Below are 25,967 nucleotides of genomic sequence, written 5' to 3' on the forward strand. Positions count from 1 at the left end.
TAAGGCCTTGTTTAGTTCCCAAAAAATTTTGCAAAATTTTTCAGATTCCTCATCACATCGAATCTTTAGACACATGCATGAAGTATTAAATATAGATAAAAATAAAAACTAATTGCATAGTTTGGTCGGAATTGACGAGACGAATCTTTTGAGTCTATTTAGTCCATGATTGGACAATATTTGTCAAATACAAACGAAAAAGCTACAGTGTCGATTTTGTAAAATATTTTGGAACTAAACAAGGCCTAACAATGTTTGGTGATCGAATAATGAAATGTGGGTGGATTTCATCGCAGAGAATCTTGGACTCATGAAATTATATATAGAGAGAGATATATGCAAGAATATTTCTTTTTGAAAAATTATATGCAAGAATATTTGTATATTGGGCTTTGACGGTAGCATCCATGGACCCAACTAAAAAATGAATATCTTAGAAATATATACATTATATATAGCTCCATGAGTTTCTTTTTTCACTTTAAGTGAAAAAAGGAGTTTCCTTTCTCTTCTTCCTCTTTTCCCCTTTTCTCGATTGTCCGTAACTTGGCTAGGGCCTTGTTTAGTTCACCTGAAAATTAAAAAGTTTTTCAAGATTCTCTGTCACATCGAATCTTGTGGCACATGCATGAAACATTAAATATAGAAAAAAAAACAAAAACTAATTACACAATTTAGTTGTAAATCACGAGATGAATCTTTTGATTCTAGTTAGTACATGATTGAATAATATTTGTCACAAACAAACGAAAGTGCTACAATACCGAAAACTTTTCACTTTTCGAAACTTAACAAGGCCTAGACAACAAAGGAGTTCAGTGTGGAAAGAGTCTAGAAGGAAATCTTCTCATCCCAACTCTAAATTTAAGAATGCAATGTTTTGCTGAAGTTTGATTTACGCTGATGCTGATACTTATGCTGAATTACTATGAGAGAAAAATATTGTTCATACGCTATAAATCAAACTAGAGAGAGATGTACATGCCTTCTTTCTTGGTATAAATCAAACCAGTTTGTCTACCTCCTCAAAATTGTCTATCATGAAAGTTGTTATATGGGCTATTTGTGTATCAGTTCTTCTTCTTTCTTGGTCAGTCCACCACAACCACAATAGCATAATCACCAACGGCGAAGCTAGAGCAAACTAGAGAGAGATGCACATGCCTTTGTGGGTGCCTAGATATTTTATTTTAGAGGGTACATATATGATGAAATTTTAACCAATCTATTATTTTTACAATTTTTGGGGGTGCCTTTGCACCCCTCTTCATGCTATAGCTTCGCCTAATCAGAGTTAGTTGTTTCTTCCCCGCCATTGTGAACACCATTTTAATCATCTCCCTAAATGAGCCCGCACCAATCAGCCTGCACATCTCATCTTCTAAATTCAGCTCCCTCTAGACTTACCTAACTTCCTTGCATTTTAGCAACAGATGGTAGTTGTCTTCATCAAATCTACTACACATACAACATACTAGAGGGGGGGTGAATAGCCTATTTAAAAATTCTACAAAAATACTAGAGCAAGAGGTTAGTAAATAATAAAGCGAAGCTTTTTGCTCTAGCTCTAATGGGGTGGTTGCAAGCCACCTACCCAACAATTCTAGTTGCTATGATCACTATGCACACAAGAACTAAGTCTCTACTTACACTAGAGAGCTACCTAAAGTTTCTAAACAAGAAGTAAGCTACTCTAGTTTGCAAGAAAGTAAGAGAGAGTTTGATCTTTATACCACTACGTAGAGGGGATGAACCAATCACAATATTATGAAGTCCAATCACCGGGAGAAATCCAATCAACAAACACAATGGAGACACAAGATTTTTCTCCCGAGGTTCACGTGCTTGCCGGCACGCTACGTCCCCGTTGTGTCGACCAACACTTGGTGGTTCGGTGGCTAAGAGGTGTAGCACGAACCTCGTCCTCACTAGGACACCACAAGAACCTACCCACAAGTGAGGTAACTCAATGACACGAGTACTTTACTAGAGTTACCTTTCGGCTCTCCGCCGGGGAAGGTACAAGACCCCTCACAATCACCGGGAGATGGCCACGAACAATCACCAACTCGTGCCAATCCTCCTCCGCTGCTCCAAGCCGTCTAGGTGGCGGCAACCACCAAGAGTAACAAGAAAACCGCAGCTAGAACGATCCCCAAGTGCCACTAGATGCAATCACTCAAGCAAATGCACTTGGAATCACTCCCAATCTCACAAAGATGTTTAATCTATGAAGGAGATGAGTGGGAGGTGTTTGCTTAGGCTCACAAGGATGTCAAGTATGTTAGAATGCCAAGAGAGTGAGCCCTAAGCCGGCCAACAACTATTTATAGCCCCTCAAGCAAATAGAGTCGTTGGCTCTTTCACTGGGCGAAACTGCGGGGTCACCGGACGCTCTTAAAGGGGCACCGGATGCTCAACACCAGCGTCCGGTGCTCCAACGTCAGCCGCGTGTCACCTTTTGAAACGCTCGTGTCAGAGTCTAACGGTCACCTGCAGTGCACCGGACGCTGAGCAAGTTAGCACCGGACGCGTCCGGTGCACACCGGACTCATGCGCAGAGAGCTCTGCAAACTCGCAGGGTCACCGGACGCACCCTGAGCGTCCAGTGCACACCGGACCCATGCGCAGAGAGGGTCGCAGAACGCCCGCACACCGGACGCGCACCACCGGACGCTCAAGCCAGCGTCCGGTGCCTATCGTCCGGTGCCTTACCCTAGCTGGGCCAGGCACTGTCTGCACCGGACGCTCAGACTTAGCGTCCGGTGCCCCAGAAGCTAGCGTCCGGTGAGTGTTTCCCGCGACTTCTCCAAAATTCCCACCGGCGCAATGGAAAATATGCACTTCATTTTCTCAAAAGCGCCGAATCCCGCCTCGCAAGCTCAGCGGGAGGGAGAGAGGAACCCATCCTCTCTCTACCCTTCAAACTTCAACTCCCTTCTCAAAGTGTGCCAACACCACAACGTGTAAACAAACAAGTGCACGTGTGTTAGCATTTTCACAATCTTTTTCTTCGAAGGAGTTAAGTTAGCTCACTAGGTTCTAAATGCATGCACATGAACAATGACACCTAGTGGCACTTGATAACCGCTTAGCCAAAGAATTCCCCTCTTTATAGTACGGCTATCTATCCTAAATGTGATCACACCCTCTATGATGTCTTGATCACCAAAACCAAAACCCTAAGCAATACCTTTGCCTTGATCTCCATAGGGTTTTGTTTTTCTCTTTCTTCTTTTCCAAGTTGAGCACTTGATCATCTTGTGGCCATCACCATGATCATCACTAGCTCCATCACTTGGCATGTACCAACCTCAATAAGTCTACACACACTTAGCATAGAGGTTAGTACTAGGGTTTCATCAATTATCCAAAACCAAACTAGGGCTTTCAATCTCCCTCTTTTTGGTAATTGATGACAACCCTTTTTACAAAGATTTTCAATAAAATTTTCTTGGATTAATGTTGCTTGCCCAAGCATTTTACGATGTGCAAAGGTTATGGACAAGTTTCATAAACCCAAAATGGTAGCAATTGCTCCCCCTACATATGCGCTAAGAGTTTGGATTTAAAAGCTTGCACATATGCTTTGAATAGAAAAAATAGGAGTCAATTTCTACCAAATGATGCTAAGGTGTAAAGAATGGACCTTTGAAGCGTGATACCAATCGGAGTTGCCAATGTATACCATCCTTAGCACCATTAGTAACTAGACATTCACAAAACTAGAACACCTCGTGAGATCAACATTATAAACAAGGTTCTAGTACCACTTGTGAAATAACTAAAAGTCTAGTTACACTATCTACGCATGCTAGTTCTTCATTTCATCAATCAAGCCTACAACTAGCATACACCACACAAGCAAGGCATTGGAGAGAAAGCTTCTAAAGCTAATGCAATTGCAAGCAAACATATGTGATGCACATTCAAATGCAACATACAGGTTTATGAGCTTGCTCCCCCTACTTGTGTGCTTCGAATTTTAATTTGATCCCCTTCTTTTATTATTATGTTACTCTTTAATTAATCCCCTTCTTTTATCATGTTACTCCCCTATCTTAAATCTTTGGGAAATTTTCTCCCCCTTTGTCATCAAAGACCACAAAAGGTGAGCTCAAATTTTAGATAAGTTAGTGTGAAACCATATGAAGTGAGATCATTTTATCAAATTGGTTCAATCTAGATTACTTGCCTAAGATATTTAACTCGGTTTGATCTAAGGACAAGCTTATTCACACCTCCAAATAAGGGTTATCTTGTACCATGTTGAGTTAAACACTTATAGCTCATGATCTAGATCAAACACTAGGATTGCAAGCCCAAAAACATGTTATATGCTACCACTAGATCAAATCAAGCATAGAAGCAATAGTGGTACCATACAAGCATCAAATTCATTTGATTTTCATGAAAGATCCTAAGACATGGGAGGAATGACTAGATGCATTAAACAAGTCCTTAGCAAAGATGGATGACATGTCAAACAATTTTACCTTGCTTTGCTCGAAGGAGAGGCATGTCATAAAGTGGGGGTGCATCAACACATATTTGAGAAGTCAAGTATGTTCAATTCATTCCTTAGCTTGCAAAACCTCTTCTCATCAAGTGGCTTGGTGAATATATCGGCAAGTTGATCATCGGTGCCTATACTCTCAATGCAAATGTCCCCTTTTTGTTGGTGATCTCTTATGAAGTGATGGCGGACATCTATGTGCTTTGTTCTTGAGTGTTGAACCGGATTGTTGGTGAGCTTTACGGCACTTTCATTGTCACATAGCAATGGCACTTCTTTGAAGTTAATTCCAAAGTCCTTCAATGTTGCCTTCATCCATAGGATTTGTGCACAACAACTACCGGCCGCAATGTACTCCGCTTCGGCAGTTGATAGTGCAACACTATTTTGCTTCTTGGATGACCATGAGACAAGTGATCTTCCCAATAGTTGACATGTGCCGGATGTGCTTCTTCTCTCAACTTTGCATCCCGCATAGTCCGAGTCGGAATATCCAACAAGTTCAAACTTTGCACCTTTAGGATACCACAAACCAACATTTTGTGTATGCTTCAAGTACCTCAATATTCTCTTTGTTGCTTTCAAATGACTTTCTCTTGGTGAGGCTTGAAATCTTGCACACATGCATACACTAAACATGACATCCGGTCTTGATGCGGTCACATAGAGTAGGCTTCCAATCATAGACCGATACAACTTTTGATCCACCATATTTCCACTTGTATCACTATCTAGGCTTCCATTTGTTCCCATTGGAGTGCTAATTGATTTTGCATCATCCATTCCAAACTTCTTGAGCATGTCTTTTATGTACTTGCCTTGACTCACAAATGTGTCATTCTTCAATTGCTTGATTTGAAGACCAAGGAAGTAGCTAAGCTCTCCAATCATTGACATCTCAAATTCATTAGCCATCATGTTGCCAAACTCCTCACAAAATTCTTGATTGGTTGATCCAAATATGATATCATCAACATATATTTGCAACACAAACAAGTCTTTGCCAATCTTCTTGGTGAAGAGAGTGGTGTCCACCTTGCCCATCTTGAAACCTTTAGAGAGTAAGAAGTCTCTCAATCTCTCATACCATGCTCTTGGTGCTTGCTTCAAACCATACAATGCCTTTCTAAGCTTGTAAACATGGTTGGGTTTCTTGTCATCTTCAAAACCGGGAGGTTGCTCAACATAAACTTCTTCATTGATATAGCCAATGAGAAATGCACTTTTTACATCCATTTGATATAGCTTGATGTTATGAGCACAAGCATAGGCTAACAAGATCCTAATTGCTTCCAATCTTGCAACCGGGGCATATGTTTCACCAAAGTCAAGACCTTCAACTTGAGTTCACCAAAGTCAAGACCTTCAACTTGAGTATAGCCTTGTGCTACCAATCTTGCTTTGTTCCTTACAACTATCCCATCTTGATCTTGTTTGTTGCGAAAGACCCATCTAGTACCAATGACATTGTGATCACTAGGCCTCTCAACTAATTCCCATACTTGATTTCTCTTGAAATTGTTAAGCTCTTCATGCATAGCATTAACCCAATCAACATTTCTCAAAGCTTCATCAATCTTCTTTGGCTCAATGTGAGACACAAAGGAGAAATGCTCACAAAATGATGCTAATCTTGATCTAGTTTGCACTCCTCTTTGAATGTCACCTATGATATGATCCAATGGATGATTGTCACACCCTGGCTTTTAAAATAAGACCAGAGTCGTCATATGTGTGCCCAGGAAGTCCACACATACAACAAAGAATAGAAATATCAAAAACAATGTTATATATAGCGGAAAACATATTTATATTAACACTTACAATCATCAGAGTACGCGGAAATGGTAGCTAAACTTCTTAGGCTCCAATCTTCTCAGGGACGGTTGACTGGGGGCTCCGCACGCCAAGCACTTCTGATAAGCTTCTAAAAAACTCCATAGCATCTGTGTCCTTCTTCTGAGCAGCACTTTACTACACACTGGGGTGTGGGGGAAATAGCAAGGGTGAGTTCATGTCGAACTCAACAAGTACAGGCGGAAAGTATAATGACATGCAAGGCTTAATCAAAGGAGGAGTTGACACTGTTTAACTGCAGGTGAGCTTTTAAGTTGGTACACTTTTGTTACAATTCTTTTATTAAACAACCTATTACTAGTGGTGAGTAGAATAACCCAACCCTTAATTAGATGGAAGTAGATTAACCATTTTATTAATCATTATTATTATTACCGAGGTAGCAACCTCAGATAGTAACTCGGGGTAGCAACCCCATTAAGGTCATGGGATAGCAATCCCAATTAAGAACACCGGATAGCAATCCTGCCAACACGGAATAGCCATTCCGCCAAAGCACGAGGTAGCAACCTCAACCAAGTTTCGCCTCCAAGTATCCAGTGAATCCAATTTGCTCATCAAGTGAGGGTCTGGGCCGCTCGTGACCGTGAGCACGGCTGATATATCAGTTTTACACTCTGCAGAGGTGTGCACTTTCACTCCAAGTCGTGATTCCCATTCGCCCGGGGTTGCGACTCCCCAAAACACTACCGAGGTGAGCAGGCAGGGTTTCACTACGAGACCTTTCACAGGGTCCAACTAATAGGATGCCACTCGCAAGTTTTCGCCGGGGCGCTCGACAGTCGATACCCATAGCCAAGGCGTACCGAGCAGCGGCTAACTTAATATTCATTACCCAAGCTACTTCCTCACGCCTACCCGGAAAGTAACACCCTACCAGCGGAGGTCCTGCTAATTAGTCAAGCCAGAGCCATATAGCTTGGAGCTGCACTGTAAGTCCCAGGGGGCCGCTCCCTGACTAAGTCCTTACGGAGAGCAGAGACGGGTACGCCCGGCAAACCGGACCACCAACAGTACCCGCTCTCCCTGTCCTCAACCAAACCACGATGCTCGCAAGCACCGCAACATCTCCATCACCGAAGTGACCATTGTTCACCATTTAATCATTTGTCATCATTGAAGAATTTATTAAGCAAGATCATTACTTTCATTTATCATATAGATTAGATGAGTAGAGCAACTAAGCATATCTACTGTTCACTATACTACCCATGTATAAACCCAGGTATACAAGGAATATAGTAGAAGACTAGTCTTGTCCTTAGGGTTTGCAGTATTAAGACACATGCAATGGAAAGTAAATATATTTAAAGTTCATAGGTACAATATGATCAAAGGGTGCCTGCACTTGCCTTAATTCCCAGTGTATATCTGCTCAGAATTCTTTAGCTTCTTTCCTTCTGCTTCGATTGTCGGTCCTCAGCTCCTGGTCTTCACTGTTGACGAACCACACTTCTTCTACGCGTAGCAACCAAGCAACACAAATAGACAAACAAACAACAATCACGACTAAGAACAAGCATCAATCAAAAGAGAAACTTAAAAAGAGCGCACTAAACAACACGGCTTGTTGCTACGATCGAGACAACGCAAGAACGACTGAGAACGGAGCTATCGTTAAACGGACACGACTTTCGAGGTTCGGAGTGTAACGGAGAAGACAACTATACGTTGGTCGTATTTTACGAAAAGAGGTGATAGACTTTGTCTAAAAGTACCAAACTATAAAGCTGGAGTTAAACTTTAGTCATAATTATTATAAATAATTATATACCACTGAAACCAATTAAGCATTTATAGTTTTGAAATATGGATTATATGAAAGAAACTAATCAAGTGATTATATATCAGGTTAAAACTAATCAAGGTATAATTAATAAAGAAACATTATAGTTAATATTAATAACGTGAGCATTTATTTATTTATTTATAAAAGATCAAAATTATAAACATAATTTAATTTTAGTTCAAAAAGACTTAGATAAGTATTACTTAAATTATTTATGTGCTTCATGTTTAAATAATCAAATTATAATTAAGAAGTATTTAAGTTCACATTTGATTATAAAGATACCAAAATATAATCCTATATTGTCTTTATCTTAATTAAATAGAAAAGCATTCAAAACATTAATCAGATTACTTATACTCCTAAATACGAGACAATGAAAACAACATTGCTAATATATAGATTACGCCGACATAGTCACAACGCAACGAGAACCGAATTACAACCCTAGATTGCTCCTAATAAATATTAATCAAATTATATTTAATAAATTCAAGAATAAGATACATGATAAATATTTATACTACCACGTAGAGCGCGGCGATTCAAAACTAACGCGACAAGAACGGGATTAAACGGAGTTGAAACGCGCATTCTATGGCCAAAACTATGTCAGTGGCAAAACCGTGATTACACAGAACTATTTTTCATATTTAAATAATTAAAACTGGATTTTAAAAGCATTTTGGACCGCGGGCACTATTTTCCTAAAGCGCAGGGGCTAAAACAGAAAAGACAGGGGCATATTTCTTATTATTTTGAACTGCTTTGGATGGCGGGTTGATTACTACGAAGGCCGAGGGCCTTTTTGCAAATGAGCCAGAGCGGCGCGGGGTGACCAGCCTGGCCTGCCACGTGTCGGCTCGGGACTGGTCGGTCCACAGTGGACCGGGTGCGGGCGTGGGGTGCCCGGTCCACGGTGGACCGGGGCTGGTGCGCGGCGGCGGAGGGGCGGCCTGGCCGCGGCGGCGGCTCCATGGCCGCTCTGGCCGAGCTCGCCACAGCGGCCCGAGAGGGCTCGGCGAGCCACGCAAAGCACACGGGCGGGGTTGGCGCGTCGATGCGAATGCGGCGCGAGCAACGGCCGCGGCGGGAGATGACCGGAGCGACGGGGTCACGCGGCGGCGGCGGCGAGCAACTCCGGCGAGGCCGTTTGCGCGAAAAGTAGAGAGAGAGAGAGCGCGGGGAGGGCACGGGCGTGGTCGTCACCTCGCTGCGGAGTTCGGGCGGTGGTTTTCGTTGCCGGAGACGGAGAGGAGACGAAGATCGACGACGGCGGCACCTCGGCTCCACGCCTATGGCGGCGGCAAGGACGCGACTGGGGCTTAGGGCGGCGTGGCAGCTTCCCTAGGGTTCCGAGGGGGGGCGCGGGGCTCTAGGCAAGACCTTTATAGGCCGCGGCCATCCTCGGGAGGCGCGCGGGCTCGGATCGAACGGCGGCAGCGGCTCCCGCACGATGCGGGCGGAGGTTGGGGACGCAACTGACGTGTAGGGCCCACCTGTAAGTGGCTCGGGGCGGACTGGCAGGCGGGGCCCGCTTGGGTGGGCTGCGCGGCTGCTGCTGGGCCGAGGCTGCTGGCTTGGGCCAAGGGGCGCGGAAGGGAGAGGCCAGCTTGGGCTGGGCCAGAAGTGGGAGTAGGCCAGAAATGGGGAGGGAAACGAGAGAGAGAAAGAAATATCTTTTCTTTTTTTTTGCAAAACAGAAATTCTAAACTATTTTGCCAACCAATTTCCAAACTATTTTCAATCCATATTTCAAAATAAATTTGAGCCAATACTTTAGGGATTATTTTGGAATTTGTTGTTAGGTTATTTTGAAATTTAAATATATTTTAGTTTAAACACACTTCTCCAACTCGAATGTGAATTAGTTTTCAAATAAGACTTTTGGAGTTTTATTTTTCCAAAAACCGAAAGGACCTAAACGTGGCTCGCTAGAACTTTTGAAAATTTATTTTTCTCAGACAAACAAAACTAGAGCACAAAGCACACATCAAAACCAAACACCCTTCACTTATCACTTATCTTTATAAAAAGTTTTAAAATTTCACATTTTTCTCTCTTTATGAATTCAATAATTAAATGAATCTTGGAATATTTTAGAAAATTTTTAAATCCTTATTTAATTTAGTGTTTTTCTAATAACAATCCAAAATTAAGAATTTTGGAGTGTTATAATGATCTCTTGCAATATTGGTTGGTTGGAGTATTTGCACTTGATTGCTTGCACTTGGTTGATCATGAGATGATGTACTAGCTTGTTGATCTTGCACTTGAGTACCACTTGTACTAGCTTGATTTTGATCATGAGAACCACTAGCTTGCACATTAGAGGTAGGAAGCACTTGATCTTTGTCATCTTCAACATCAATCACCTCTCTAGGCCTTAAATCACCAATATCCATATTCTTCATTGCATCGGCCAATTGAGTGCCTCTCACATCATCTAGATTCTCATCTTCCTCTTGAGAGCCATTTGTTTCATCAAACTCAACATCATGCACCTCTTCAAGAGTACCACTAGCCAAATTCCAAACTCTATAAGCTTTGCTAGTAGTGGAGTAACCAAGCAAGAAGCCTTCATCACACTTCTTTTCAAATTTACTCAATCTAGTGCCTTTCTTCAATATGTAGCATTTGCAACCAAAAACCCGAAAGTATGCAATGTTGGGCTTTCTTTCATTCAAGAGCTCATATGGTGTCTTCTCCATCATTGGGTGACAATAGAGTCGGTTGCTATAGTAGCAAGCCGTGTTGATTGCTTCGGCCCAAAAAGAATGACTCACATTGTATTCACTCAACATTGATCTTGCCATGTCAATCAAGGTTCTATTCTTCCTCTCAACAAGACCACTTGATTGTGGAGTGTACTTGGCCGAGAATTGATGCCTAATGCCAAATTCATCACAAAGCTCATCAACTCTAGTATTCTTGAATTCACTCCCATTGTCACTTCTTACTTTCTTGATGGTTGTTTCAAACTCATTGTGTATTCTCTTGACAAATGATTTGAAAGTTACAAAAGCATCACTCTTGTCACTAAGAAAGAATACCCATGTGTATCTTGTGAAATCATCCACTATCACAAATCCATATTTGTTTCCACCAATGCTTGTGTATGTGGTTGGTCCAAATAAGTCCATGTGCAACAACTCAAATGGCTTGCATGTACTCATGATGCTCTTCTTTGGATGAGTGTTGCCAACTTGTTTTCCGGCTTGACATGCACTACAAAGCTTATCTTTCTCAAATGTGACATCTTTCAAGCCTCTAACAAGATCATGTTTGACTAACTTATTCAATTGTTTCATTCCAACATGACCAAGCCTTCTATGCCATAACCAACCCACGCTAGATTTAGTGAGCAAGCATGTTGATAATTGAGCTTCACTAGCATTGAAATCAACCAAGTATAGATTCTCATATCTAAAGCCTTTGAATATCAAGTTAGAGCCATCTACACTTATGATCTCTACATCATCAACTCCAAATATGCATTTGAAACCAAGATCACAAAGTTGAGCTACGGATAGCAAGTTGAAGTTCAAGCTCTCTACTAGTAGCACATTGGAAATGCTCAAGTCATTGGATATAGCAATTTTACCGAGCCCTTTGACCTTGCCTTTGCCATTGTCACCAAATGTGATACTATCAACACCATTGTCATCATTTGGATTGATTGAATTGAACATTCTTGAATCACCGGTCATGTGTTGTGTGCACCCACTATCAAGCACCCAATGCCTTCCTCCGGCTTTATAGTTTACCTACAAAACAAATCAATGTTTCTTAGGTACCCATACTTGCTTGGGTCCTTGGAGGTTAGTGACTAAGCTCTTTGGTACCCAAATGGCCTTCTTCTTTGGACCCACAATTGGTGTACCAACAAACTTAGCATGCACACCCTTCTCACCCTTGGTAAGCACATAACAAGAATCAAAAGGAAAGTAAGGTACATTAGCATTTTTCTTGTTCTTGTTTATTTTGTTGCAATTATGCTCTAGGTGCCCAACTTGCTTGCATTTGTTGCAATACTGACCATTGCTCTTCACAAAGCTAGTCTTGTGAGTTGCAAAAGCTTTCTTGCCCTTCTTGGGGGTATAGCCTAATCCCTCTTTGTTGAGAGAAAACCTTTGGCTACCCAAGCACTTTAGCAAGCGGGCCTCACCACCATAGGCTTTGCCTAGGGCGTGAGTGAGCTCATCCACCTCTCTCTTGAGAGTCTCATTCTCAACCTTTAGTGATATATCATAAGTGACACTAACACTAGAAGTAGAGGTAGAGTTGGTGGCGGTGGATGAAGGCCTACATGAAGAGTTAGTGGCAACAACAATAGGTTGGTTGGGTGATTCTTTAATCAAGTCACATGTTGTGCCCACATCACATGATACAACAACCTTTTCCTTGTTCTCTTCTAACAACAAGGAGTGAGCTTTTTCAAGCTTGGTGTGAGCCTTGCTAAGCTTCTCATGGGCTTCCACTAGCCTCTCATGATTAGCATTGAGCTCATCAAAGGATTGCTCAAGAGCTTTTAACTTCTTGGCCAATTCTTTGCACTTCTTGTTTTTAGATTGAATAAGTGAATCGGCTTATTCTAGCATGTCCATGAGTTGTTCATTAGTGAATTCATTTTCATCATCACTATCACTATCATGTTCATGTTCACTTTCACTTTCACTCTCATCATATTGTACCTTGTGGCCCTTGGCCATGAAGCATGAAGGAGTGTCAAAGAGTGATGGCTTGTTGTTGATAGCAAAGCTAGCAAGTGCCTTCTTCTTGGATGCTTTGTCATCATCACTTGAATCATCATCCGAAGAGGCATCACTATCCCATGTCACAACATAGGATCCACCCTTCTTCTTCTTCTTAAAGACCATCTTCTTCTCTTTCTTTTTTTTCTTCTCCTTCTTGTTCTTCTTGTCATGCTCATCATTTTCACTATTGTAAGGACAATCCGCCACAATATGATCGGGGCTCTTACACTTATAGCATAGCCTCACATGCTCTTTGTTCTTGAAGTGATCTCTTCTCTTTCTTGTGTGATAGCCCTTCTTCTTCATCATCTTGCCAAATTTGCGGATGAAGAGTGCTAGTGCTTCATCATCACTATCATCATTGGAGCACTCCTCATCACTTGATTCTTCCTTCTTGGCCTTGCCCTTGTTCTTGCTCTTGGATGAAGAGCTAGCTTTGAATGCTACACTCTTATTCTTCTTATCATCATCATCCTTCTTCATGACCTCATCATCATCATTGTCATTATATTGATCTTCGGTCATGACATCTCCAAGTACCTCATTTGGAGATACACCGGTCAATCCACCTCTAAAGATGATTGTTCTCAATGTCTTGAATCTCTTGGGCAAGCACATTAAGAACTTGTGAATGAAATCCTCATCCTTCACTTTCTCACCAAGGCCCTTTAGATCATTGATGATAACTTGGAGCCTATAGAACATCTCCGGGATTGACTCATCATCCTTCATCTTGAAGTTGGATAGCTTGTCCTTGAGCATGTACAACTTGGCACTTTTTACCGTTGTAGTGCCTTCATATGTTTCTTCTAGTCTTGTCCACACTTCACTTGCTCTCTCAAGATCTTTGACTTGTTCAAATACCTTTGAATCAATGCCATTATAGATTGTGTTGAGAGCCATTGTATTGCATTGCTTGTTTGCTCTCTCATTGTCGGTGGGGTTAGCGGGGTCAAGGATCACAAAATCATTCTCTGTGACTTCCCACACTCTATCATTGATTGATCCAAGGTACATCTTCATTTTTCTCTTCCAATAGTCAAAGGAACTTGTGCCATCAAAGAATGGTGGTTTGCCCCCAACATGGTTGAACACTATTTGAGCCATAATTTGAGCACCGAGGTTGTTAAGCCTTCACAAACGGTGACCACGGCTCTGATACCACTTGAAAGGTCCTAATATGGCTAGAGGGGGGTGAATAGCCTATTTAAAAATTCTACAAAAATACTAGAGCAAGAGGTTAGTAAATAATAAAGCGAAGCTTTTTGCTCTAGCTCTAATGAGGTGGTTGCAAGCCACCTACCCAACAATTCTAGTTGCTATGATCACTATACACACAAGAACTAAGTCTCTACTTACACTAGAGAGCTACCTAAAGTTTCTAAACAAGAAGTAAGCTATTCTAGTTTGCAAGAAAGTAAGAGAGAGTTTGATCTTTATACCACTACGTAGAGGGGATGAACCAATCACAATATTATGAAGTCCAATCACCGGGAGAAATCCAATCAACAAACACAATGGAGACACAAGATTTTTCTCCCGAGGTTCACGTGCTTGCCGGCACGCTACGTCCCCGTTGTGTCGACCAACACTTGGTGGTTCGGTGGCTAAGAGGTGTAGCACGAACCTCGTCCTCACTAGGACACCACAAGAACCTACCCACAAGTGAGGTAACTCAATGACACGAGCACTTTACTAGAGTTACCTTTCGGCTCTCCGCCGGGGAAGGTACAAGACCCCTCACAATCACCGGGAGATGGCCACGAACAATCACCAACTCGTGCCAATCCTCCTCCGCTGCTCCAAGTCGTCTAGGTGGCGGCAACCACCAAGAGTAACAAGAAAACCGCAGCTAGAACGATCCCCAAGTGCCACTAGATGCAATCACTCAAGCAAATGCACTTGGAATCACTCCCAATCTCACAAAGATATTTAATCTATGAAGGAGATGAGTGGGAGGTGTTTGCTTAGGCTCACAAGGATGTCAAGTATGTTAGAATGCCAAGAGAGTGAGCCCTAAGCCGGCCAACAACTATTTATAGCCCCTCAAGCAAATAGAGCCGTTGGCTCTTTCACTGGGCGAAACTGCGGGGTCACCGGACGCTCTTATAGGGGTACCGGACGCTCAACACCAGCGTCCGGTGCTCCAACGTCAGCCGCGTGTCGCCTTTTGAAACGCTCGTGTCAGAGTCTAACGGTCACCTGCAGTGCACCGGACGCTGAGCAAGTTAGCACCGGACGCGTCCGGTGCACACCGGACTCATGCGCAGAGAGTTTCGCAAACTCGCAGGGTCACCGGACGCACCCTGAGCGTCCGGTGCACACCGGACCCATGCGCAGAGAGGGTCGCAGAACGCCCGCACACCAGACGCGCACCACCGGACGCTTAAGCCAGCGTCCGGTGCCTATCGTCTGGTGCCTTACCCTAGCTGGGCCAGGCACTGTCTGCACCGGACGCTCAGACTTAGCGTCCGGTGCCCCAGAAGCTAGCGTCCGGCGAGAAACACTCCCGCGACTTCTCCAAAATTCCCACCGGCGCAATGGAAAATATGCACTTCATTTTCTCAAAAGCGCCAAATCCCGCCTCGCAAGCTCAGCGGGAGGGAGAGAGGAACCCATCCTCTCTCTACCCTTCAAACTTCAACTCCCTTCTCAAAGTGTGCCAACACCACAACGTGTAAACAAACAAGTGCACGTGTGTTAGCATTTTCACAATCTTTTTCTTCGAAGGAGTTAAGTTAGCTCACTAGGTTCTAAATGCATGCACATGAACAATGACACCTAGTGGCACTTGATAACCGCTTAGCCAAAGAATTCCCCTCTTTATAGTACGGCTATCTATCATAAATGTGATCACACCCTCTATGGTGTCTTGATCACCAAAACCAAAACCCTAAGCAATACCTTTGCCTTGATCTCCATAGGGTTTTGTTTTTCTCTTTCTTCTTTTCCAAGTTGAGCACTTGATCATCTTGTGGCCATCACCATGATCATCACTTGCTCCATCACTTGGCATGTACCAACCTCAATAAGTCTACACACACTTAGCATAGAGGTTAGTACTAGGGTTTCATCAATTATCCAAAACCAAACTAGGGCTTTCAACGTGCTGCCGCTCCCACCTCCCAGTCGCATCTTGCACCCATGCTCGTCAGCATCGTTGCGGCGGCCAGTGGCACCTAGCCTGCTTGGCTCTGCCTCCATGGCCCTCGTCTGCCGGCGGCCGCCATCGCTATCACCCTCGCTGCCTCGCTCACAGGCAAGCAAGGCTAATTTTGATTTCAACTGCTAATTTTAAACTTTTGATTCCAGTTAGCTAAAGAGGATCATGAAACATCATATTCCTCTCAAGTTCCTGAGGGAGAACAACAAACCATCCAACCAGAACTTGATAACTTCATTAGTGATGTGAGAGCTGATCTTGCGTTCACATCTTGTATTGAACTTGATAATTCCAATTAGAAGAAGTTATCCAATCTACCTGGTACTTCTGGTATGTTACATTCAACCATTTAGGATACAAATGCATAGTAATCAAATAAAATTTATTTTTTGGTTGTCCCTATTCTTATTAACTCTTATACATCTTGTCCAAACTAGTTTTTTTAATGTTCCATGTTATTCCTATTAAAATCATATACTATATTATACTGTACTTTATTCTCAAACTTTTCTTAAGAATATCTATTATGTATATAGTCATATACACTATCGTGTATCTATCGATATTTTGTCATTAAAAATTGGCCTTAGTCTTTGGTAAATCCTGGATCCACCACACCACTGTGGGTGGGCAATCCAGATTCCATAATTTTTTTTCAGAAGTTAAATTCACCACCGCTATTACTTGCTCGATTTGCTCTTTCTTTTTATTTGTCTTCTGCTTTCAGCTGCTCTTTGAGCTCTGTACGTCGACTTTACAGACAACTGCCCTTTACTGTCATAGTGCCAGCCGACCACATATATTATTTCAGCGTGCACTGGTATTGCTCTAATGATCTAAATATCCTCCTCCCAAAATGTTTGGTTCAGGCCTTATTTAGTTGGAGAAATTTTTTTGATTTGGCCACTGTAGCACTTTCGTTTGTATTTACTAATTATTATCTAATTATAGATTAATCAGGCTTAAAAGATTCGTCTCAATAATTACAGGCAAACTATAAAAATAGTTATTTTTTTATCTATATTTAATGTTTTATATATGCGTTTAGAAATTTTATGTGACGAAAAATCTTGAATTTGTTTAGAAGAAACTAAACAAGGCCTGCTAAACATGCCACTGTCCCGGTGTCGGGTCTATCAACTCTTCCACAGTGGTTAGAAGGTTTCGGCCCTTTGTGGTAATTTTGGGTAATATACCGTCTAGTTATCTTCGTCGGAAGCCACACGTCACTCCAAACATCGAGGCCTTGTTTAGTTTCTAAAAAAATTTAAATTTTCGGTCATATCAAATCTTGTGGTCTATGTATGGAGCATTAAATATAGATTAAAAATAACTAATTACATAATTTGTCTGTAACTTGTAGGGTTAAAAGTGGTATGGATAATTCTCCGCTCTGATATCGATAAATGTTTTTAATATCTGTGTGGATATGGATAATCTGAATCCGATTATAGCCAGATGCGGTGTAGGATATGAGATTGATGAAATCCGACGGATATGGATTATCCGATAATTGAATGCGGATTATCCGACGCTTATAATAGGATAATCAAAATATTTTAAGGAGTCCAAGTGAAAAGAATATAAGTCAGCCTAGCCTGTGACATAAATATGATTATATTGTAGCCCACAACAAAGCTCGTTCGATGAAAGAATTCTACCAAAGTGAAGAACTAGTACAAGGTAAAGAGTGAAGACAAAATTTTGCCTAATTAAGAATATTTACTTATTTTATACACTTTTTTATACTCTTGAATTCAAACTGCTAACATGTATTAAATTTTTTAGACCTTAAATCAAAGTGGTGGATATTATGATTATTTTTTGTTGCACAACCGCTTTATGACTTTGGTTAATTAATTGTTTTTCATCATAAAAAATAACACATAAGCACATATTATCTGATTTTAAAAAAATCCGCTTCCGCTCAGATACTGGTCCGAATCCTACCATTTTCGACATCTAAAAAATCAGTATTTGTATCCGAATCCGCATGATATGCGATCCACTCCGAATCTGATCAAGAAAAAAAGATTGGGCTATGGAGAAGTTATTATCCGCTCCGATCCGATCCGTTTTCATCCCTAGTAATTTGCGAGACGAATCTTTTAAATCTAGTTAGTCCATAATTTAACAATAATTATCAAAAATACAAACGAAAGTGCTACAATACCCAAAACCAAGAAATTTCGCCAACTGAACAAGGTCTGATTTGCTGCCCATTCCCAACTCTCCAGATTATGCCATGTTTAGAAGTTTGCACTCCTAAGATTATGCTCCTTCATGTATACGAGCACTCTTCCTTCGTTTTTGCTTAGGCCTTGTTTAGTTTCAAAAAATTTTAGAAAATCGATACTGTAGCACTTTCGTTTGTATTTGATAAATATTGTCCAATCATAAACTAACTAGGGTCAAAAGATTCGTCTCGTCAATTCCGATCAAACTGTGCAATTAGTTTTTACTAGTATAGTGTCTGTGCTAACGCTACGGTATTATTTTAAGGATACACATGTAACCAACCAAACACGATGCAGTATCAATGTTGAACAAAGCCTACTTAATCATGCTTGCGATCGACCATGACCATGGCCTGGTGCCCCACACATTGTTGTTCTTTGTTTCTAACAAACAATGGCTAGTGGTGACCAGCGGCAGCTGAAAGCATGTAGTATCACAATCACATCATGGCACATGCAAAATCTATTTTCACAAGATGCAACACTCATGTATATTTTCTACCATCTTGGCGGAAAATTAAGGCCTAAATGGATTATGCATCCAAAAAATTTGAGATTTTAAATGGCTGCTTACAAAACACATAACAATATTACTAACCCTGACAACAACATTTGTCTTTGATAATTTAAGCCTTGCCTGATGCACCTAACAAATAAGAACCAAAATAAAACTTAGAAATTATCTAAAAATTATATAGAGAAAATAAGCGATATGTTCCCAGTATGTATATGATGTTATATTACAAAGAAATACCTAAGCACAAATGTTACCCCACTCCCTAGATTTCACAGATGAAGAGAAATACTTAAGCATGAACCTGTACAACAGAAGCAGACCCAACAGGCTCGCAACAAAGAATACAAATATGTCATCAATGCTAGGTCAGGTTTTGCTAGAATTTGAGCAGCCTGTTCAAAATCAACCAATCCAATGTAGTGCATTCATAGTTACCAGAAAAATCAGATCGCAACCTTTTTTGGGTGGGTGGGTGGGTGTGAGGGCATTTAAAAATCAGAGAGGAGGAAAGAAGAAATAGAACAAGGGGAACCCAAGCACACTGCACACTACATTGAAAATAGATCACCCTGATATAAACGAGGTTATTGTTTTGCATTTATTCAATTTACCAATTCAACACCAACATTTGTTGTCGTCGGGAAAAATATTTTGAATAGGAGACCCCAAATGGAGTCAAATTGCAACACAAATATCCATGTCAGAGTAACATTACGCATGTCTGATAACGCTGTGGTAAAATAAAAAAACCAAAGCTTGCTGCAGCCATCTATCTTAGTATATTGTCTATGCTAACGCTATAGTAAAATTAAAAAACACAATATGTTTTAAAATAAAGGAAATAGTGAGATAGATTAAGATTTATGAACTACGTATCAGGAATTGTCTCAACAAAATTTATGAACTACGTGTCAAACATGAAAATAGAATAAGTACCTTTTTCCTAGAAGCTTGTCCTGTAGATATTCATTACTCATTGCATTGTGTGATTTACAGAAATGGATTGAAATCTGCACACAACAAAATGGTGAAGTATCAAAAATAGCAAGCATTACATACATGCTTGAAAGCCCTAGTTTGGTTTTGGATAATTGATGAAACCCTAGTACTAACCTCTATACTAAGTGTGTGTAGACTTAATGAGGTTGGTATATGTCAAGTGATGGAGCAAGTGATGATCATGGTGATGACCACAAGATGATCAAGTGCTCAACTTGGAAAAGAAGAAAGAGAAAAACAAAACCCTATGGAGATCAAGGCAAAGGTATTGCTTAGGGTTTTAGTTTTGGTGATCAAGACACCATAGAGGGTGTGATCACATTTAGGATAGATAGCCGTACTATAAAGAGGAGAATTCTTTGGCTAAGCGGTTATCAAGTGCCACTAGGTGTCATTGTTCATGTGCATGCATTTAGAACCTAGTGAGCTAACATAACTCCTTCGAAGAAAATGATTGTGAAAATGCTAACACACGTGCACATGTTGGTTTACACGTTGTGGTGTTGGCACACTTTGAGAAGGAGGCGGAGTTTGAAGAGAAAATGACGTGCATATTTTCTATTGCGTCGGTGGGAAATTTGGAGAAGTCGCGGACCGGACGCTGGCCGTTGAGGCACCGGACGCAGAGGCTATGCGTCCGGTGCGCTGTGGTGCTAGGGTTAAGCACCGGACGGTGCTCACCGGACGTAGGGTGACTCCTGTTCCTGTGTCCGGTGCTATCTGACTTCTGCCGAAGTGTCTGTCTGGAAGCACCGGACGCTCTGGGAGCGTCCGGTGGTGTGCGTCTGGTGACCTGTGCATTTTGCAAACCTCTCTAGGTTTAAGATAAGTGAGCACCGGACGGTCCGGTGCTCAGAGTCCGGTGACCCTACGTGCATGCAGACCTCTCTGAGTTTAGGACCGGTGTGCACCGGACGCGTCCAGTGCCAACTTGCTCAGCGTCCGGTGCTCTGCAGGTTACCGTTAGACTCTGACACGTGTCTGACGTTGGAGCACCGGACGCAAGCGTTGAGCGTCCGGTGCCCCTTTAAGAGCGTCCGGTGACTCCGAGTTTTGCCCAGTGAAAGAGCCAACGGCTCTATTTGTTTGAGGGGTCTATAAATAGTTGTTGGCCGGCTTAGGGCTCACTCTCTTGGCATTCTTGACTACTAGACATCCTTGTGAGCCTAAGCAAACACCTTCCACTCATCTCCTTCATAGATTAAACATCTTTGTGAGATTGGGAGTGCTTCCAAGTGCATTTGCTTGAGTGATTGCATCTAGTGGCACTTGGGGATCGTTTTGGCTGCGGTTTTCTTGTTACTCTTGGTGGTTGCCGCCACCTAAACGGCTTGGAGCAGCGGAGGAGGATTGGCACGAGTTGGTGAATGTTCGTAGCCATCTCTCGACGATTGTGAGAGGTTTGTGCCTACCTCGACGGAGAGCCAAATGCAACATTAGTGGATTGCTCGTGTCATTGAGCTACCTCACTTGTGGGTAGATTCATGTGGTGTCCTAGTGAGGACGAGATTCGTGCTACACCTCTTAGCCTCCGAACCACCAAGTGTTGGTCGACACAACGGGGACGTAGCGTGCCGGCAAGCACGTGAACCTCGGGAGAAAATCGTGTGTCTCCATTGTGATTGTACTTTGGATTTCTCCCGGTGATTGGACTTCATATTATTGATTGGTTCATCCCCTCTATGCGGTGGTATAAAGTTCAAACCATCTCTCTTACTATCTTGCAAACTAGAATAGCTTACATATTTGTATAGAAACTTTAGGTAGCTCCCTAGTGTAAGTAGAGACATAGCTCTTGTGTGCCTAGTGATCATATCAACTAGAATTGTTCGATAGGTGGCTTGCAAACACCCCTTTAGAGCTAGAGCAAAAAGCTTCGCTTTGTTTTTTACTAACCTCTTGCTCTAGTAATTTTGTAGAATTTTTAAATAGGCTATTCACCCCCCCCTCTAGCCATATAGGACCTTTCAATGCTGTATATTCATACCTGAAAGGTTTCCTTTTAACAATTTGGTAAAGCCTACCAGGTACATATAGAGGCGCCTTGCATTTCTCAATGTCACATATAGCAATGTAGAAAAAAACCAAATATTGGGGCTTGCAAATCAATGAGCACTAACAAAATCTTGAATGTTTAACAGATTTACTGAAAGAAGACATATAGTAGAAAGGAAAATAAACTAAGCATGATACAAGCAGAAGTTTACTTCTCTAATGGCAGATGTGTGATCTTCCTCATCTTTATTCCTCTTTCCGCAAGGAAAGCTCTAGCTGCCCTTGCCTTTCCATCCCAGCAAGCACTGTAGAAAAGAGTGCCCGTGCTACTTGGAAAAATTGATTGTCATCTCATTTTGTTTCTCATCATTCCATGCAAGTCAATCTATGAAAACAGAGGAAAGTTTTTTTTGAGAAGAAAATAATTCCTACAACCAATCAATTAATTAACGAATCAGTAGCTACCATTGACAAAATGCCAACTCCTTCAATTATCAAAGAGAAAGCAATTAGAAAATTTAACCAGGCTGCTTGGCGAAACACTGATGAGACCTGACACCAACGATAAAGTATTAGTAATGAAATGGAATCGATCGGTAAATTTTTGTGGGGTCAATAATCATCTAGAGATTTACAGGTCCGGGAAGTTGGTGCTGCTAAAGAATTTGAGCACAGCGCCGGTGGCCAGCGACGGCATGGTGAGCGTGGACAGCAGCATGCTGCTACGCCGGCTCGGCGCGAACGGCTCCTGGCCGCCCGCTGTGGCGGCACGGGTGCCGGCATAGGGGAGGAATGGGCTCAAGCTCGCTCAGCCACGACAAGCAGCTTGGGTCGAACAGCATCAGCAAGAAAAGCCCCGTGGAGGCCACTAGAGGGAGCACCGCGGGGGAGAGGATACAGGGTCGGTCGGCGGCGGCCCACTACCCACACCCTCCCCTGTCATACCAAATCGGAGCTCCAGGGGATTTAGAATGGGAGCAAAGGTACCTTAGTTAGGAGAATAGCAGCCATGGAGTAGGTTGCGCCGGCCACTCCTTTTCCTACAGGGGTACAAACATTTTGCAAGCAAAGTCATAAAATGGTATCCAATATAGCAATTAGTAATTCATAGTGCAATAATCTAGGAACAAAATTTCTTAAAGATACGTGAACTCCAAATTCACAAGGATGTCAGGATCCCAAATTTTATACTATCTTTGCTTCTAAAATTTGACTGAAATTCTAAATTGATTATGCATAGGCTACAATACTAAAAAAACCCTTGCATTATGGTCCTAATTATATTTTACAATAGGACAACACTGTCTAGAACGAATGGGAAATTGACAGTCAAATCACCTCGCGGCATCCATATTTTTCTTCTTCTAGAATTTTTCTTCTTTGAATTCCACGAGGATCTGCAGACAATAAAACACATGCGCAACTCAATTTATCAATTTAACTGTTCTGCTGGAAGGTGTGTTGGGAAATTATGAGAAGGTGGTCAGTTGCTATGTAATAAAAACATATATTTATAGCCTGTGATGCTAAATCAAGATAACATGTTCTTTCCCAAAAAAGAATCACTTGAATTTATAGCCTGTGATGTAATAAAAACATATATTTATAGCCTGTGATAACTTGAATTACTTTTGTTGCTCAATATTTCTAATGTTTCAGAAGTCCTGTTTTTGACATCACACCCATCCTTTCTCGCATCCAAATGTAAGATCAATAAGTGGACAATCAAGGCACCATCGCAATCACCATCAACAGGAATCAAATGAACTCATGGAAACCTTCTGCGAGATGTCAATCTGCAGGTGTTTCAAAAAAAAATTCAGCTGGCTAGCACCAGTTTCTACCGAGGAACAATGCACACATTTGTTTCGCATAGGGTATGGCTTGTTTCTTGACACCAGACGAACACAAAGCAAGGAAAAATATAATTTACCAAAAAAGAATATAGAACCCCAATCTGCATACAGTTTCTTCTCAAATAAGAAAATCGAGAACAAAAAAACCTATATATTAGGATAAACGAGCAAAGGAGGAAGGTACCTATGGAGAATCGACATATGGGTAAAGGAGGAATGTACAGATTTGGTCATTTGGACATCTGTGCAACCAGAGATAGGCTCTACATCACAAGAGTGTCACTCAGTTGTATGCACAAACATAGAATAATCTGCACTATATAATTTAATTAATATATTATTTGGACTACTGCATATTATTTGGCCAAGTAACCCATTCCGATGCACAAACAAAAAAAGATATTCCTGCACTATTACCTTGATCAAGCCGCGGCGGACCGTCGAGCCGCAGCGAGCCTTGGCCACGCGCCGAGGCGAGCGTTGGCTGCGCGCACCGTCGAGCCGCGGCGAGCCTTGGCCATGCGCCCAGGCGAGCGCTGGCTGCGCGCCCCGCCCGCCCCGGCGAGGCTCTGCCGCGCGCCTCGGGGAGCCCTTGGCCGCTCGTCCCGGCCGCCCTGGCGAGCCCATGGCCGCTCGCCCCGGCCGCCCCGGCGAGGCTCTGCCGCGCGCCACGGGGAGCCCTTGGCTGCTCGCTCCGTCCGCCCCGACGCGGCTATGCCGCTCGCCCCGGCGAGCCCTTAGCCGCTCGCCCCGGCGAGACTCTGCCGCGCGCCCCGACGAGCCCTTGGCCGCTCGCCCCGTCGAGCCCCGCGCGCGCCCCGACTGTGGCCGCGAGCCCCGGCAGCAAGCCCCTGGCGGCGGCCCGACGAGCCCCGCTAGCCCCGGCCTCAAGCCCCAGTAGCTATCCCCTGGCGTCGGGGATAGGGAGAGGGATTCCTTGCGACGCTCGTGCGTGAGAGGGAGAGGGAAGAGACACGGTCGTGCGACGGTCGTGCGCGAGAGGCGGTGAGTGATGAGTTTGATCCGGTGGATTATGACCGTTGGATGTGATTGAGTTAGGGCAATAGGAGATTAGAGTTAATCTTGACCCTTAATTTCAGATGATAGATCTTTCTGGGTGTAAATTTCTGTGTGTACTTAGTGTAGCTTATGACTGTAGTAATAGTATGTGGGGTGTATTTAGCTAAGTTCATAACTGGTGGGTTATATAGTAGTGGAGATTTTCGCTTATATTTAATACTCTATGCATATGTCTAAAGATTCGATGTGACGGAGAATCTGAAAAATTTTGCAAAATTTTTTGGGAACTAAACAATGCCTTACACTACATTGGACTGCCTGGAAAAGTACTTCAGTTTAAGGATCCTAGTACTTGGCCTTATTTAGTTGTTGGGGTAAAAAGTTTTTGGACACTGTAACATTTTTGTTTGTATTTGATAACTATTGTCTAACTATAGGTTAACTAGGCTCAAAAGATTTGTCTCGCAAATTACAAACAAATTGTATAATTAGTTATTTTTTCATCTATATTTAATGTTCCATATATGTACCACAAGATTTAATATGACGATAAATTTTGAAAAGTTTTTAGCTTTAGGGTGAAACTAGAACACTAGTTTTTCCCATCCAATCCCGTGCATGGTATTCTCCTTCGGCGCAACTTGACGTAATACCGATGCGAAGACCTTAAAACATTTTATTATTTAATTTAACGTGGAGTTTTTTTTTGACAAGGAACAAGAAGACATATATTAAAAGCAGCAGGAAGCTGCAATGAAGCGAACATTGTTTAGGTCTACCGATAGTAGAGCCCGGAGGAGAGAACAGAGAGAGCCACATGCGGATCTAGTACAAGTATGAGCTAACTCTGTAACAGTTGAGGCCTTGGCTTCTGCCGTAGAGTTGAAGGTTCTGTTAATCTTAAATAGAGTGGCCTCCATGGATCCTGCAATGTTTGCATATGTCTGAGTGTATGGTTTCATCCTCCAACGAGGAGGGTGGTCTTGATTGTCTTTGTGAAGGAACTGCACCAATTGTTGTGAATCTGAAAAGAAATTGCATGATGAGATTTGCATTGCTTGAACCATCTTAGCTCCTAACGCTAGTGCTACAGCCTCGCCCATAAGAACCGAATGGCAGTTCTGCAGTTTGGCGCTGATGTAGATGGATTGAGGTGGATGTGCCTGAAAATTAAGAATGAAAATCCCCAGGCCAGCAGTGGAGATGGCCAAGGAATTTGAGTCTGGTGTCGTTGAAACATCCACATAGCACCTTGATCCTT

At 42.3% G+C, this 25,967-nt stretch overlaps 1 protein-coding gene across 17 annotated transcripts; it reads right to left on the reverse strand.

The window, feature by feature from the left end:
• LOC110433377 lies at positions 373 to 24,946 on the reverse strand. Of its 17 annotated transcripts, none has more exons than XR_002450793.1 (8): positions 24,104 to 24,939; positions 23,871 to 23,949; positions 23,460 to 23,626; positions 23,169 to 23,227; positions 22,296 to 22,870; positions 22,043 to 22,215; positions 19,773 to 19,846; positions 376 to 571 (listed from the first exon to the last, which is right to left on the reverse strand). XR_002450793.1 is itself a non-coding variant. In XM_021455333.1 (7 exons), exons 2-6 carry the CDS (start codon positions 23,918 to 23,920, stop codon positions 19,074 to 19,076), a joined length of 300 nt encoding a protein of 99 aa, XP_021311008.1. In that variant the 5' UTR covers positions 23,921 to 23,949; positions 24,104 to 24,946; the 3' UTR covers positions 18,625 to 18,965. The 17 variants fall into 17 exon arrangements, 5 of the variants coding, with proteins under 5 accessions (XP_021311011.1, XP_021311010.1, XP_021311008.1 ...); XR_002450794.1 differs by lacking the exon at positions 376 to 571 and adding an exon at positions 7,689 to 7,831; XR_002450786.1 differs by lacking the exon at positions 376 to 571 and adding an exon at positions 18,625 to 18,965 and having other exon boundaries at positions 19,074 to 19,846; positions 24,104 to 24,945.

This window comes from Sorghum bicolor, chromosome 3 (assembly GCF_000003195.3).
Source record: "Sorghum bicolor cultivar BTx623 chromosome 3, Sorghum_bicolor_NCBIv3, whole genome shotgun sequence".
In the NCBI taxonomy this organism is placed as follows: domain Eukaryota; kingdom Viridiplantae; phylum Streptophyta; class Magnoliopsida; order Poales; family Poaceae; genus Sorghum; species Sorghum bicolor.